The sequence below is a fragment of the Diorhabda carinulata genome, chromosome X (assembly GCF_026250575.1).
Source record: "Diorhabda carinulata isolate Delta chromosome X, icDioCari1.1, whole genome shotgun sequence".
Classification (NCBI taxonomy): domain Eukaryota; kingdom Metazoa; phylum Arthropoda; class Insecta; order Coleoptera; family Chrysomelidae; genus Diorhabda; species Diorhabda carinulata.
This window is the reverse complement of record NC_079472.1, coordinates 9,304,183-9,316,561: the sequence shown is the minus strand read 5'-3', so window position 1 is coordinate 9,316,561 and position 12,379 is coordinate 9,304,183. Positions and strand designations below refer to the sequence as shown.

General features: G+C 31.7%; 1 protein-coding gene across 1 annotated transcript in view; it reads right to left on the bottom strand.

The window, feature by feature from the left end:
• Positions 1-11,959, bottom strand: part of LOC130901750 (cardioacceleratory peptide receptor-like) — a 93,925-nt gene extending 81,966 nt beyond the window's left edge. Inside the window, exon 1 of the mRNA XM_057813323.1 lies at positions 11,766-11,959. Coding sequence (XP_057669306.1) covers positions 11,766-11,846 — 81 coding nt within the window. The 5' untranslated portion in view covers positions 11,847-11,959. The remainder of the gene's footprint in view (positions 1-11,765) is intronic.
• Between the last annotated feature and the right edge of the window lie 420 nt (positions 11,960-12,379).

The following is a 12,379-nucleotide window of genomic DNA, read 5'->3' as shown; positions in this document are numbered from 1 at the left end:
AAAATAGTACATTATGTTACTAGGAGTAGAAGGCCATCATTATCGTTGAGCTCAGCAATGCCGAGGCGTTAGTTGAGGCTGTGCAAACTGAGCGAAATATATAATGGGTCTTTTGCTTTTTTATTCAAGAGTAAAAATAATACATTCGAATTCTTCTTCATGAGACATTTTTACAATACATACAAACATCAAATTAAATAAAAATTAAATGATAGTTCCTGCCTACTTGGTTACAACACCCACCGCAATACATTGCTATCGGCTCTCATTATTTTTTTAATAGTACAATGATGAGAGTTCATTATTTTACTAGTAGAAGAATAGGTTATTTCTTTGATCTGTATTGCCGAAAATAATATAGATATTATTATACGCTGAAGAAAAAAGATATTTGAATTGATTAAATTAAATTTAACCTGGAAAATATAGTACCAGAATTTTTCAGCACATAAGCCAGTCATAGTGTGAATGTTCATTGCGGTTCTAAACTGCTACAATCCATTGATGCTACAGTCACAGGAATTATATCACAACTCCTTATGGGAATCGCGGCCCCTGCAACCTCATTTCTATACACAACGACTATAGACGTTGTGAAATAAAAATAAAGAATTCTAACCGCTAAAGTCGGTCGGCCAACAAGATGCTTTTTGTTATGCTCGTACTTCTTTCCTTGACTCCTTAACTTGTTAAGCGCTTTTACAGAACCTTCTCCTAGTTTTCGTCTTGTTTTGATTATGGTTTCCATTTTATACGTAAAAACAACAAATAAGACAAAGCACCTACCTGCGTTTGAAAAAACGTGTGTTGTATTGAGATTTCCGCGGTTTTCTTATTATAAGTGTTGGACTTACCGCACATGTCAGTTTGCGAAGTACACTATACAGACATTTTGCGATTTCACTAAATAACTAATTTCAAGGTTTGTTGGGCACATAGCACGTTTTCATAACAAGTCTTCAATTATTCAATCATCGAGCGATTAGAAGAAAACGATCGTATTGCCATTTTTCTTTCTAATGAAACAAATACTTCAAATCACTAAAACCAAGAAGCAGTAATAGAAGTTGCCGGTATCTACCTAATCAATATTCGACTAAATTATTATTTTAAATCGAGTCAAATTTCAATTCCAGAATTAAATTTGAGACACCATATACACCTACGAGTGCTACCAGTATTCCAAAAATACAAATTACAAGCAATCAACATAGATGACCTACCTAAGAAATGAAATCAAAACTCGCCGGCAACGACCCTGAATTAAATTTTTAAGAAATCTACTCAAGGTCCACTGTATGGGCAATAATTTTTTATAACCTTTTTATTCTGATTGGAAGAACCATGGTTGGCAAGACAGAAAACCACCCTATCGACCTGGCTATAGTTCAACTTCGCTACAGACGAACAGACAAATTCCCCCGATCTTACACCATCACCAGATGCCTAACTATTTTGAAGGAGAAAGTCTTTAGCGGTACAGACCTACTCAGTACTGTTGATGATTTGGGTTTTTAGGTATATAAATGGAAATCAGCGTGATCGTTATGAAAAATGTCTATAGCTCTTTGGAACACATTATGTATTCTCACAAATATTATGAACGAAAATGTATTGAAAAGACGCATACTACTATTTTTCTGTGAGTTACTACACACACACTGTATATATAAATATGAACAATAATGCATTAATAATACGCATACTACTATTTTCTTTAAGACATTCCACATACACGATTTTCCATTTTATATAGAAATAATAAACAGCTTACACAGCCAGTTGGAATAACTTGAGACGACTGAAAAACTTTTGGAAAGAAATTCCACTAAAACTTGTCAAAGTTCTTCTTCTAACACCATTGCCACTTCTTCTAGCACAGAAGTTCAACGAGAAAAATATAAATTTGTCAAAATTCTATAAAGCATTTAATCATTTCCTTCTTTTATTCCCAGTGATTCAAAAATTCTGGATTAATTAAACATTAGAAGTGAGATATCTTTATTGGCGATTAACAATCTCGAACATAAAATTATGTCTATTGTTAAGCGCAATTACTAAAACATTCATTAAATACGTGTAATTGATTCCATATGCTAAAAATAATTACCAAGTATGATGAAAAAATATCTATATCCATTACCCATCATAATCGCGCAAATTAGGAGAACCTATTTCCAACCAGTTTTTAACCATTCCACAAACTTGACATCACACAATCATGAATAGATAGTTGAATAGATAGTAATAGATAATAATAGATAGATAGTTGAATAGATATGAAAAATATGTCTCAAAAATAATTACACTATTTGACAATTATTGATAAAAAACATTTGTTATTATCTATTATTTATCCGGTTAAGTTGGAGTTTTTGGTGATATTCATACTGACCACAATGTTTACACTATCACTACACCAATACTCACAATTACACTGTCTGACACAAGTTTCGATAACCAAGTTATTGAAATTGAAGAATTAAAAACCACAGCCCAAGTCAATTTCTTCAACATTGTTGAAATCTTTTCTTCCCCGAAAAGCATAAGGGTTTGAGTTTTGCCGTTTCTGGTTATAACGATCTTGGTGAATTGATTGGATATATTGAAAGTTCTATTCAGTATCCTCCTGATGACACTAGGAATTTTGTCAGGGAAGCGTGCAGAAGTCAGATCTCGAAAAACATGTCTATTTAGGATGAAAATAAATCAGTCAGCAAAAATAATTTTGGATATTGTCAGGAGTTTGTAAGAAATATGGAGGAAGAAATATGGTTTTCACTTGACAGCTGATAAAGGGAACAAGGTTATTATAATGGACAAAAAGGACTATTTCGAGAGACTTGATAGCTTAATCGAAGCAGGATCATACATCAGAACATTTTAAAATACACCAGAATTCATCGAATGAAACGATCACAAGTGAAAAAAAAACACTTAAAAATAGTCACTTGCCACCGGTACACTCAAGTTATCCGATTATAACTCAACATTGTCAAAGCTCTATTGCCTTCCTAAAATTCACAAACGTACAAAGGCAATGAGACCTACTGCTTCAACAATTTGTACATATAGCTTTAATATTTTCAGATGGTCATCGAGGGAGTTTGAAATCGTATGCATCAAACCGGAGAGTTGGTCATTGAAGAATTCGTTAGAATTTATCAAAAAAGTGACAAGTACAGAGAGGTACCTTGAGGAAGGACTGATGTCTAATATTTTGGGAGCGGACATAATAAAAGTATATTTACAATTAACGAACATATGTATGGAGCGAAACTATTTTCAGTACAACAACGAATTCTACAAACTTAGAAAAACTCCGTTACGTGAATATATAACCCGGCTGATTCTTCCCATTGTATACAATATAAGATGGCAGTCTCCATTTTTCACTCAACATCGAGACATACAATAAGGAAAGAACATTTATTGAAAAGAGAATTGAAAATACTTTAATTAATTGTCATATGCTTAAGAAATCTCTATGTGAAACCACCTTAGATGAGATCAAACTAATTATCCAATAATTTCTTTTAAAAAAATGACTCAAGTACAACCTATTTTTCTTTCAAAATGGTATTTTAAAAAAGTTTCCATGTTTAAAGATATATTTCAATTTTCTAAGTAAGCTTGTAAAAACTAAAAAACACAAATAAAAATAAAGATGCAAATAAAATAAAATTCCAATATAGAGAAGAAAACCACAATGATCAAGAAAATTATAGGTAATAGTAATAGGTAATATAAAAGACTTGTGGACTAAGACCATAGCAAAAATTAAACCAGTATGCAGCATTCCCGGAATTAAATATTATTATTAGAATAGAAGTTGTTTACAAAGTAAAATGCACTTACCAGTAAATTTGCCCTCAAATTATTGCGGAATGGGGAAAAAGATGTTTTGATTTCTAAGAGCAAGTGATTGTGCATTTTTTGCATTGTAAAATATTTAGCCCTTAACTAATTCGCTGCGCGTTTCTAATTGGATAGCTGTGCAACGATCTTTCTGAAATTGGATAAGCTTGCTTACGAATTAGGCAAACGGATTCAAAGATGAATAAGAAGGAGACTCAGAATTTTTAATCATTTAAAGAAGTTCCTGCAGTGAGCCCGCTACTTAGTGCGAGTAAAGCACTGTCTTTTGTAGTTTGAAGATTCACTTCAATTGATTCGTATCACACGTATCTCAGAAGTGAAGGGAATATCGGAGATACGACACAATAAGGGCATAATAGAGTGTTGAGGAGGTGGAGTTCTTTGGAAACTGATCTCAGCTCAAAATAGGAGATATTTTTTAGATACTGCAAACCTCTGCTAAAACTACGGGCATAGAGAAGAAACTGTGCTAGTTAGCATTAGCATCAGGAAGATATGAAAACGAATCATGAGAAGGAGTTATAGAATTTAATAAATTTTTGGCTACATTCACAAAGTAATTATTGAGGTTATCAGGTGAATGGGACATTATGCTCGATAAAGAAGCCTCGTTTCTTAGATCATTCACAATGGACAATGTTTCTTTGGAAATATTACGAGAATCGGCTATATATATATATATATATAAATATAAACATTATTACGTCCGTACAAAAGTCATACACTGTTGCGTCCTCAAGAAAACCAAGAGTTAACCATGATCTTATTGTGTATACTGGTTTACCAATGAAGTAGATGGATAGGACTATATGTAGATAATTGATATTCACAATTTTCAAATATACAAATTTTCATTCATTCTACAACAATGCTGCTTCCTTATAACAAGTAACTTTGTCAGCTCCATATAATGACTACACCATACATTGCTGCATCCGTGCGGTGTTGTCAAACCGCCAGGACGCAATAATATACTATCATTAAATATCACATGAAATGTATATAATCTTAAAAGAGTTTCCTTGTAGAAATATATCTCTGATTTTAAGAATATGGAAAAGACAATGTAAAATACGCAATAACTCTAATAATTAGCTACTGGTATACACTTTTTCCGACTCAAAAAAATGGAAAGCATGTGGGGATTGATCAGGTATGCCTCTAAAATATACCTCCAGAGGAAAGTGATAACTATACTTGTGAAACATCGCAATCCAACAATAACCATAAATCGTGCAAAGTCAATTGTTACTAACTTTTTAATCGTATTTTAAAGAGAATAGCCAGGAGGAAATGGATTGACCAAATCGAAAATATGGATATTGATAAAGAGAAAACAGAAATTGAGACAATAGCTAGGGACAGAAAGGGAACAGTACAAATAAATCATGAAGCTAAATTTATACCAGTTTTATTGATTTTTTAAAATATAATAGAAATCCTTTATATGCACTATCAACTCTATTTTCTACTTTTAGTATAATAATTTTGAACAAATACTTTGATTTTTAGCCAATCTTTGTTTAGAATTTTTTCATATTTTGTTTTCAGATCTTCACATTCGAATCTTTTAGGGGGCTTCTTAGTTTTAATATGATCTTTAAAATAGTTTAGTGTGACTTTTTTTTGGTCATCTGTCCAAGGAACCAGTTTACGAGTTTTTTTCTTTTTAGTCCCTGCAACAGGTTTCCCATCAACGTTGTTTGTTGGAACAAAATCTTGAGCAGATGGCTTTGACGTATCTAACAGTTCCCTTATTATTGGATTTTCATCCTCGTCACTATCATTATCAGAGTCTCGGTCACTTAGAAGATTTTTTTCCATATCAATGTTTATTTCATCAATAGATTTTCCTTTATATTGATCTGCTCCGCCTTTTTCCATTACCATCAACAGTTTAGATATCTTCGCCGTTTGATAAACATCATCGGGTAGTCGATAGGAATTTCTGTGAACACCACTTGTGTGTCCCATAAATGTCGCCAACTGTTCTATTTCCCCATCTGATAAGTTGAATAATTGCGATAAAGTTGCAAGATGTTTGCGCAGTCGGGTTGACGTAATTGATGATGGGTTTTGTGCTCCACATAATTTAGCATGTTTGGCTAACACTTTATAACCTATCAAATGTGAATTTGAATTCGCCATTGCGAAAAGATATGGGTTATTTATGGTCACAAAATGGTGTCTAACTTCTAACATTTTTTTGATATTGTCTTGTATGTCAGATTATTAAATGCTTGAATTGTATCAGACTTTTTTTGATATTGCTGATGGTCGATATCATCTTCTATGATATATTTCATATCCTCAGCTCCTTTAATTAGGACTCTTAAAGATTCTCCAGATAAGTCGATGAGATGATTCCTTAATAAACGCAAATCACTGGCAAGAGGTACAATGGTTACTTTGTTCCATTTGTTAAGATTAAGGTTGTAACTGGCATGTGAAGAAATCTCACAACTCCAATTAGTTTCAAAAAGACGAATCAACGTTTTCAAGTCCGCCTCTATTTCCGCAGTAGATAAAGTGGTACCTTTATTTTTAGTGTAAATATCGCAACACTGTTTCAAAGACGTAACAATATTCATGGCGAAAGTTGGAGACAGATAAACATCTCGTTCCGAATCATATTTAGCAATTCGTTTTGTGGCTTCCACGAAAATGTCGAAATACTTTGGCTTCAAAGCTGAAATGAATGTGGTTATGGATGGATCCAACTTTCTTATTTCCAAAAGGATTTTAGAAAGTTCTCTCATTTTGCGTGATGTTACGTAAATAAAATGTTTTTCACGGTGCGTTTTTAAGTACTTAGCTCCGAACTCGCAAATAAGTGGATCTTTTTGAGCTTCCAAAGACAACTTGTCCGCTCTCATATGCGGGAATTCCTCTTTCAGTCGTTGATCTACTTTGGCATTATGGAATAGTTTTAACTGTTTGCTATTTTGAGAGCTACCAGAATCTCTCTTTACACATTTTTTCTTATGTCTGTATAAAAGTTTCGAGGAAAAATACCCTAAACAGTTGTTACAAGGTACTTTATCTCTCTCTGGTACATAACCCTCCCTAACAGGCTTAAAACAAGTGCCACCGTCGGCCAAATAATTTCCCTTTCTTCTAAGGTCATTGAATAGCTCTTTTCTTTCTTTACTTTTAACGGGCTTTGCTAAAATTCTTGCTACATCTCTTTCGTTTGAATTGTTTCCGTATCACATGGCGGCCGAAATTTAGAACCTTAGTTTCGCAATAATAACAATGATCCGGTTTTCTCTTATATGGTGTTTTAATTGGTTTTGTACAACTTAAAGTACTCGGTTACCTTGAATTGTTACATAAATCTTGGTCTTTATCCATCGTTTTAATAGTAATCAACTGTCTACTGCTTGAAGTATTCGGTACATTTAAATCGTATTCGTTATCTTTAGCTGTATCATACACTCCAATAGAGGGCGAATTAACATAATCAGTAGTAATCTTCATCTGGGTTGAGCTTTTGTTTATATTAGGTTTCTTAGTCTTCTTCGGTGCTGGATTCTCATCAACATCTGAGCAGCTATCCTGCGAAAAAAATGTAACGTGAATTATCTCGTGAACCAATTAGGTGATAAATGTATAAGAATTTCTAAAACTAGAAAGAATTTAGTGAATAGCTATTTAAGTTCTTAGTGACTATTTCTGCAATTTTTTATAATCACTAAGAACAAAAGTAATACTAGTTTTTCTAAAACCCCTTAACAAAGTAGAATTCGACGCTTTCAAATCCCAACACAAAGTAAACGTTTTCCGGGAAATCAGTATGGGCCTGGATATTTATCTACTCACAGGCAAGGTCCAAAACCTATATTCACAATTTAATGAAAATGGAAAAAAAATTTTACTTACTTCGTCACTACTAGGACAATATAGAGAATCTTCACTTGACGAAGCATTAAAAGGATCTTCCGGTGTACATGGAGATGACTCTGTATTCATTTGAATTTTATCATATTCAAATATTTTGTTTGAGGTAATATTCAGTTCTGACTAAAATATAAAAAGCAAAAAAACGTTTGGATAATGGAGAAATTATTAGTTTTGTTTGGGAATACAAAATACAAAATGAAGGAGAAGGCGTTTTACCTATTTTGAATTTGAAAAATATTTGTAGAAAAATTAACACATGACAACATGTTTTTCAGTAGCTACAAAATTAAATTAAATTGCAAAATTTCAAAACTATCACTTTTACTCACTAAAAGACAATGAGTGACAATACCAATAATTATTAGTAATTGGAGGTAACTGAAAATTTTTATAAAGACAAAAGTCATAAGAAAATCACGAATGTAATAATTTCATATATATTATAAAAATACTTACCTTCTTCAGTATCAAAACTCAAGTTACTGAATATTTTATCAATGCGCCTTGTCATATTAGCACACTGGAAGCAACAATGTCTTAGAATAACACGATCTCACAAGCACAAGAAACGTTAAAACACAATATTTTGGGTCTAAAAATAGAGAGCAGTGTTGCCATATCTCGGACGCAACAACATATTACGTTTCTAAAATATATACTTAAGTGTGTATACAATATTTGGTACTCTGCCGGAAAATCAATGAACTAACAATATACATTTTCATCCATATTAGTAATATTATTGCGTCCAATTCCAAATAGAAAATCCAATAAAATCATAGAGAGATCACTAGATGACGTTGAGTTTTATAAAGAAATAGAAATGTAGGAACCTTTGTTGACTGTTCTTGTTAATATTTTTCACAAACGTTGGCAAAAATCCACAAAAACATGGATTGACATTGTTGCGTCCGATATTCGGACGCAATAATTCGAAGGAAGCAATAGTGTATGTGTTTGGGATGTTTATGGACGCAACAATGATAGAAGTTTATATATATTATATATATATATATATATATATATATATATATATATATATATATATATATATATAGGTAAAGTTTTAAGGACACCCTGTATATTTGTTTACCATCGAATTTAGCGTAAAATTCTGCATCTATTCCTTCCTTTTCTTTTTCCATAAATTGTGACTTTGCCAAGCTGGAGCGAAATATATGAAGATTTGACGAAAATTGGTGCATTATAAATGCTGCCTAGTAAACGTTATTAGTGAGAAGTAACTAAACTTGTTTGGTAAGTTCGAAGGTAATGGATGGCTGAAATGTCTGAACAGAGTAGAAGTTTCGTTTGGGGTTCGGGGTGTTTTTTAGTTAAGCATTAATTCACCCCATACATTTAATGACCACTTTGTTTGACTGATAGTCCGTATACAAAGATCTATTGCATGATAATGGAAATTGTGTCTATCAACAAACTCATTCTTATGAAATGTTGCTTCATCGGCAAATAATACAAAATTTTATATATATATATATATATATATATATATATATATATATATATATATATATATATATATATATATATATATATATTACCTATTACTATTACCTATAATTTTCTTGATCATTGTGGTTTTCTTCTCTATATTGGAATTTTATTTTATTTGCATCTTTATTTTTATTTGTGTTTTTTAGTTTTTACAAGCTTACTTAGAAAATTGAAATATATCTTTAAACATGGAAACTTTTTTAAAATACCATTTTGAAAGAAAAATAGGTTGTACTTGAGTCATTTTTTTAAAAGAAATTATTGGATAATTAGTTTGATCTCATCTAAGGTGGTTTCACATAGAGATTTCTTAAGCATATGACAATTAATTAAAGTATTTTCAATTCTCTTTTCAATAAATGTTCTTTCCTTATTGTATGTCTCGATGTTGAGTGAAAAATGGAGACTGCCATCTTATATTGTATACAATGGGAAGAATCAGCCGGGTTATATATTCACGTAACGGAGTTTTTCTAAGTTTGTAGAATTCGTTGTTGTACTGAAACTAGTTTCGCTCCATACATATGTTCGTTAATTGTAAATATACTTTTATTATGTCCGCTCCCAAAATATTAGACATCAGTCCTTCCTCAAGGTACCTCTCTGTACTTGTCACTTTTTTGATAAATTCTAACGAATTCTTCAATGACCAACTCTCCGGTTTGATGCATACGATTTCAAACTCCCTCGATGACCATCTGAAAATATTAAAGCTATATGTACAAATTGTTGAAGCAGTAGGTCTCATTGCCTTTGTACGTTTGTGAATTTTAGGAAGGCAATAGAGCTTTGACAATGTTGAGTTATAATCGGATAACTTGAGTGTACCGGTGGCAAGTGACTATTTTTAAGTGTTTTTTTTTCACTTGTGATCGTTTCATTCGATGAATTCTGGTGTATTTTAAAATGTTCTGATGTATGATCCTGCTTCGATTAAGCTATCAAGTCTCTCGAAATAGTCCTTTTTGTCCATTATAATAACCTTGTTCCCTTTATCAGCTGTCAAGTGAAAACCATATTTCTTCCTCCATATTTCTTACAAACTCCTGACAATATCCAAAATTATTTTTGCTGACTGATTTATTTTCATCCTAAATAGACATGTTTTTCGAGATCTGACTTCTGCACGCTTCCCTGACAAAATTCCTAGTGTCATCAGGAGGATACTGAATAGAACTTTCAATATATCCAATCAATTCACCAAGATCGTTATAACCAGAAACGGCAAAACTCAAACCCTTATGCTTTTCGGGGAAGAAAAGATTTCAACAATGTTGAAGAAATTGACTTGGGCTGTGGTTTTTAATTCTTCAATTTCAATAACTTGGTTATCGAAACTTGTGTCAGACAGTGTAATTGTGAGTATTGGTGTAGTGATAGTGTAAACATTGTGGTCAGTATGAATATCACCAAAAACTCCAACTTAACCGGATAAATAATAGATAATAACAAATGTTTTTTATCAATAATTGTCAAATAGTGTAATTATTTTTGAGACATATTTTTCATATCTATTCAACTATCTATCTATTATTATCTATTACTATCTATTCAACTATCTATCTATTATTATCTATTACTATCTATTCAACTATCTATTCATGATTGTGTGATGTCAAGTTTGTGGAATGGTTAAAAACTGGTTGGAAATAGGTTCTCCTAATTTGCGCGATTATGATGGGTAATAGATTAGGCAACCTCAATATATATATGAAATGTCATTCTTCATCTTCAATTTCTTATTTCTTAGACCTTTTGATATATTAATGCATCTAAATGTTCTTCATTTTAGGTCTCTTCTGTTTTAAAATTAGTTTTTTTTTATAGTTTTTAAAAGAAAGATAAATTTTGACGTTTCGACTTTTCTTTAAGTCTATACATCAATATAAATAAGCATATTGTCAGTGTCAATATTATATTTTGATAAAGACTTAAAGAACAGTCGAAACTTAGTTTAAAGTTTATTATATTTCTCATTTGATTTGGAGAATTTGTTTTATAAAATTAATGCGAACGAATTGGACACATTGAGCTTTTCGTAGAAATTGATGTTTCTTTCAATTCCTTCTCAAGTATCAAGCCGAAAAAAAAATTTTTAGATTCATTCCCATCAATCAAGTGTTACTAGCGCCCCCTATTAGCAATGCTAAACTAGAGTTCAAATTGGCACACCTCACGCCAAAAATTGTGAAATTGCTAGTTAACAAACAAATATACTGAAAATTCTCAAAGTTATATCAAACTCTAAATCCTAATATTGTCGAACTTACAATGTACAGATATTGGACAATCAATTCATGCTATAAAGTTTTTGTCCATAAAAGTATTTCCATTGAATTCTGTTTATAGTGTTCAATACTAATAAAACAAGTGTTATTTTTTGTCGTCGTGTAAATTTGAAAAACAGTAGGAGGTATCGATGCAAAGAACATTTTCCAAATAATTGAATATTTCAAACGAATATTTACCTCATAAAAATAAAACTGATCAATTCTCGTTTCATTAGAAACCATAGTATCATTTTTTAGTTCATTTTTCACAGATTTCATTTTTCGAATAGCGCCAAAAAATTTTAACGGTACGTTTATTTTTAAACAAGTGATACCCTATATTACCGTTCCGCGTTCGGTGGTTTATGGACACGAAGTAAGGAGAGCGACTGTCGGCAAGTTGCTAATTTTTAAAGTTATATATCAGCGGAAAGAGCTTTGACACATGCGCTTTTTCCGCATTTTTTAATTTATAACAAAAATTTGAGACTATTACGAATTCCCCTTAGACAAACGTGTGAAACCTTACAAGAATAATAATGAAAATAATTATGTGGCTATTTTGTGTTACTGATTTCAGTTTTATATACGATTGCGATCGATGAAGAGGAAGTTCAAACTGTTAGTCAGCCGAAATATAATGTTTAGAAAAACCCATTCATACCAAGATTTTCAACAATAGCAGTATTAGCACTTAATTGCCAAACCCTTGACATACGTTGATGGTCAATAATTTTATTTTCATAGGATCCAACAAAGCATTATGCAAACGAGAACAGGGAAGTTATATCGCTTTCTTAAGTTGAAATCAA